The 5,142-nt window shown below is 50.4% G+C and overlaps 1 protein-coding gene across 1 annotated transcript; it reads left to right on the top strand.

Annotated features, from left to right (window-relative positions):
• Positions 1-1,864: 1,864 nt before the first annotated feature.
• On the top strand, positions 1,865-4,621 carry LOC124669495 (amino acid transporter AVT1I-like). Its single transcript, XM_047206108.1, has 3 exons — positions 1,865-2,017; positions 2,200-2,807; positions 3,772-4,621. Exons 1-3 carry the CDS (start codon positions 1,924-1,926, stop codon positions 4,291-4,293), a joined length of 1,224 nt encoding a protein of 407 aa, XP_047062064.1. The 5' UTR covers positions 1,865-1,923; the 3' UTR covers positions 4,294-4,621.
• The last annotated feature ends 521 nt before the right edge of the window (positions 4,622-5,142 follow it).

The following is a 5,142-nucleotide window of genomic DNA, read 5'->3' as shown; positions in this document are numbered from 1 at the left end:
CTGCGGTTGTGCTATAAATTGTGACGTCTCAATAGGTTGAGTATGTACGATTTGATTGACGAAGATGAATTTAGAAAGCAGAAGGCAGCCATCCCTCAGTTACGACATCGCGACCATGAATCGATTTGAATTGATAAAGATCTGCAAATAAGAAAACTAGATTTGTGCAAACCACAGTTCGTGCTGTCTTAGAAGCTGAATTACTACTCGATTTTGAAGTAAGAGAGAAAATTACAAAAAGCCACCACATTACAGGCAATGGTTTCAAAAAGGCCACCACGATTCGAATTTTTTTCCAAAAAATCACCGGTCTACAGGTAACACGTAGCAGATAGCACTGATTCGTGTCTAACAGTTGTTTAATGGCCAAACTGACGTGTGGGTCCTGCTGCCAGGCTGACGTGGCATGTGCACTTCGCAAAAAAAAACCCTAAACTCTCTATCTCTTCTATCCCGGCCCCACCCTAACCCCTTCCTCTCTATCCACGGGGAGTATACTGCTCCACCAGCGACGCCGCCGCCACTCCTCCGGCGAGAAATTACAGCTCCCACGCCATAGACGAGCTCGCCCCCACCACTCCTGTAGCTTCATCCACTCCTTCTCCCAGTTGCCGCTCTGTCGCGCCGTTGGTGGAGGAGGTGCCAGGCGAGACGAGAAGCCACTAGGGCGTATGCTCGGGGGCGGGGGAGGCAGGATCTGCGAGCACTGCGCCGCCGTCGATCTGCAGCACGAGCGCCATCGTCGATCTGCGAGCACGGGCGTCGCCGTCGTCCGCCGAGCTACGAGCATGGCGCTGCTGTTGGGCACGCGGGATGGCCGCCGCTGGAGCCCGATTGCGCCCGCCCCCTTCCCAGAGAATAAGCTCGCCGTAGCCGCCCGCCCCTGCCGATCCGGAGCTCGCTGCGGCCGCACGCCCTGCCCAAACCGGAGCTCGCCATGCCCCCTCGCGAAAGCCTCGCTGGAGCTGGAGCTCGGCCACGCCCGCCCTTTGCCGGAGCCGAGAATCCTCTTGCTCGTGTGGTCCCCCATGGATAGAGAAGAAGGGGTCGGGAGGGAGAAGAAACAAGGAGAGAGATGACTGACAGTGGGCCCCACGATAACTTACAAAAAACAATTTTTTTTGCAACCCTTCATCGATGGCCTCCGTTGACCGTTTTCGACTGCAAGTCAGCCTGACAGTGGGCCCCACATGTCAGTTTCGTCATTAGACCAGCGTTAGACAATGATCAGTGTTTTTTGTTACTTGTTAGCGCTGGAGTAGTGGTTATTTAAAATATTTTCGTATAGTGGTGATTTTTTGAAACATCTGCCTGATATGTGGTGGTTTTTTATAATTTTCTCCAGTGAAGAAGATAAATCTTCACGACAGACAAGGTGCTTCATCATCGAGCAGTGGTCTAGTATTCCTACATAGTTGGTGATGAACAAGCTGAAATATATGTATTAATTCGAGTAAATTTCGTAGTGTTTACTACACACACATGATGATGAACTATGTACCATTCAAGTAGAAATGCATAGTATTCTTTCTGATTGATAATTTTGTTTGCAGATTCTGAAGTGCAAAAGAGCCGGACCAGATCCGGTACATGTACGTAAAACCGAATATTCATTTTTATGGCACATGTATGTGAGTTTTGTTCTGCCGCGATGATTTTTGCACCAATAAACTTCAACGCGGTTTACCGTATCCGTGCTTTACGATTTCGTGTTATGTGGTATCTACTAGGGACGATGTGGACAAAGCGCTCCAGGGAGAGCTAGAGCGCCGCGGACCGCATCCGTAACCTTTTTCTAAGCTGCGCGCCTATAAATCGCCAGGATGCCCGTGCTTTAGCTACCACACCCACGGCATGAACTTGATCAAGGAAAGGTAGCTACTATGAGCATTTAGTTACCGTACGATTAAGCGAGAAATTGCAATGGACGGGAGCACTGACAACAGCGATCCGCCTCCGCCGTCCGACAAGACAAGCTTCCTCAAGACATGCTTCAATGGAATCAACTCACTCTCAGGTTAATCAACCAAGCCAGAATATCTTCTACTCCCTCTGTTCCGCTCTAACTGACTCGAGGAAGAGAAGATAAATGAACTGAGAGAGTGTTTTTTTTCCAAGACAAGTACTAGCTCGATCTATTACATTGCTAGTAGAGATAAATGTAACTTGTATCCGCTCACATATTTTTCTTGCATGCAGGGGTCGGGCTTCTCTCGCTTCCCTACGCACTGTCCCAGGGCGGATGGCTGAGCCTAATCGTCTTCCTCGCCATCGCCGCCATCAGCTTCTACACGGGGATTCTCCTGCAGAGATGTATCGACTCCAGCTCTCTCGTCGACACCTACCCGGACATTGGAGCCCACGCCTTCGGCCGGAGAGGCCGCGTCATCGTAGCCGCCTTCATGTACCTCGAGCTCTACCTCGTCGCCATCGACTTCCTCATCCTTGAGGGGGACAACCTGCACAAGCTGTTCCCGGCGGCGAGCTTCCGGCTAGGCGCCCTCCACGTCCGCGGCAAGCAGGCGTTCGTGCTGGCTGCCACGCTGGTCGTGCTGCCGACCACGTGGTTCAGCAGCCTCAACGTGCTCGCGTACGTCGCCGCCGGAGGATCCCTGGCGTCCGTCGTCCTCATCGCCGGCGTCCTCTGGGTCGGGGTGTTCGACGGCGTCGGGTTCCACGAGACGGGCAGGCTGGTGCACTGGGCCGGCATGCCCAGCGCCATGAGCTTGTACTCGTTTTGCTTCAGTGGACATGCCGTCTTTCCCATGATATACACGGGGATGAAAGACAGAAAAAGGTTCCCCGCGGTAGGTGCCATCTCACTGATCGTTCATTGGATTCTCGTTACAAGGCTATGCTGAATTCATGTTGAACCGTTGGAGTACTCCAAAATGATTTTACTGTATTCTCAGCTTTTTGGCCACCTCTGTTATTTGCTCTGTTCAAATTAATTGAAGGTTCGCCAAAAAAAAAATTGACATGTAGTTCTGATTTCAATAAAAACGTTTTTTTCTAAAATTCACATCTTATTTGAAATTTCGACCGCAGCTCCGTTTCAACATCAATCAGAACCTATAACCCGTGGTTAGATGAATTGGAATCAAAAGTGTTTTTCATGAAGTTGTTACTATCTTGGGGAGTGTGGATTTTTAGAGCAGGTGCACCGCGCACCTACACAGTACACATGTAAATTTGTATTCTTGCAATAGATTTCTTTGGGTGAGAGAGCCATCGTGAGAGAAAAGTGTTGGCTCCATGAGAGAAGGTTTTGTTTTTTACTATGGAAGAGATGGCTTCAAGTTTTGGACTATCTGCATGCAAGAGAGAGAGAGTGGCAGTAGGAAAAGTCAGAGTCACAAAATCTCAAAGGGAAATGGAGGGTGGGGATACCCGTGCGCAAGGCGCACCTGGACTGTACACGTTTTCCTACTATCTTTTATCATGTTATTATTTCCGAAAATGTGGGATAGTGGAGCAAAAGCTTTTCCGAAATCTCCAAAATTTTCTGCTTATTTCTGAAGCATAGGCCTTTCCGGAATCTCCCAAGGTTTTCTGCTTGTTTCTAAGTCGGTGTAATGAAAATCGTAACTTGCACTTATTTCATACGTTGCATTTTTTCCTATAATTAAATGTCTATAAAATAATAGTTATTCAAAATTCGGGACGACTTGGAATTAGCAAAACTGATTATCAAATCCGTATGACCGTCAACTTTTTTTTCTTCTAAAAAGTTAGGGATTCTGCACTCATATATGTGTCCATGCATGCCAGGTTCTGTCTGTGTGCTTCACCTTGAGCACACTCAGCTACGGCTTCATAGGCGTCATCGGGTACCTGATGTACGGCGACATGCTCCAATCACAGATCACCCTCAACCTTCCATCGACGAGCGTCGCCGCCAAGGTGGCCATATACACGACGCTGGTGAACCCGCTGACAGGTTACGCGCTGCTGGTGGCGCCCGTCGCTGAGGCAGCCGAGGGCGCGCTCGGCGTCAGCAAGAGCACGCCGCTCCGGGCTCTCGTCAGGACGGGGCTCGTCGCCGGGACCGCCGTCGTCGCGCTGGCCGTGCCCTTCTTCGCCGAAGTCGTGGGGCTCACCGGCGCGCTCCTCAGCTGCACGGTAACGATGCTTCTTCCGTGCGTGTGCTACCTCAAGGTCCGCTCCAAGATCGGGGGCGCCACCGCGATGCGGCTGGAGACGGCAGCTTGCCTGGCCATTGTGGCGGTTGGCGCCACGATTGTTGGATTGGGAACTTACAGCTCCGTGAAGCAAATAGTTCGGAGGTTGTGATGAACGTGTGTGGAAGACGATAATCCATGCATCCGAGCACGGGTGTTGCTGCGACAAAGACCTATGAGTGAGAGTAGTCTGTTAGGAATAATCTTGAGTTTAGGTTTCCTAACATGTGAGTACTTAGTTGAGTCAATTGTCAAGTTAGTACGTGCGTGTCGTACGCGCCATGGAGTCCTAGCTAGTTTGTATCCTAGTCGGTGTCACGTGTGCTAGCTAGTTTGGTTAGTAGGTTCCGAGTACGTAAGAGTAGATCAGGTTCTTTGTCTCCATGTCGGTTTGGACAGGTTTCTAGTAAGAGTACGATTACGATTGAGACGTCTGGGTTGATCGGCTGTTTGGTGTATATATACACAACAGCTTTGGCGATAATTTTTAATGCGTGTGTTTAATGTAATCGATTCGTGGGTGAAACACAACAATTGGTATCAGAGTGAGGTTGAAGATTTGAAGCTATGCTTGCCCTGGGGAGGCGACTCGTACTAGCGCATCGGGGCGGGCGATCGTCGTTCGGCGGAGCGGCATGGAGGAGATGACATGGAGCTATCGACGGCAAGGTGTGGAGGTGGTGGCGGATTATCGTTGATGGAAGAGACATGGTGCCGAGGTGTGGTACGGGAGTCTCATCAAGATCGTCGTCCGAGAGTTTCGCCAATGTCATCTTTGGAGGAGTCCGATGAGTCAAAGAGTCAAGTATGTGCATGTCGTGCGGTTGTCGTCGAGTCCGTGAGTTGTCGTTGTGTCTAAGTGCTCGTTTCTGTGAGGATCCGTTGCAGTTGAAGCGTGTCACGTTCGAGGAGTTGCTCAGGAGCAAGGATCGACGTGGGTGAAGACAAGGTGGCGTGGTGG

This window comes from Lolium rigidum, chromosome 7 (genome assembly GCF_022539505.1).
Source record: "Lolium rigidum isolate FL_2022 chromosome 7, APGP_CSIRO_Lrig_0.1, whole genome shotgun sequence".
NCBI lineage: Eukaryota > Viridiplantae > Streptophyta > Magnoliopsida > Poales > Poaceae > Lolium > Lolium rigidum.
Note: the sequence above shows the minus strand (reverse complement) of the source record. Positions and strands in the feature narration are given on the sequence as shown.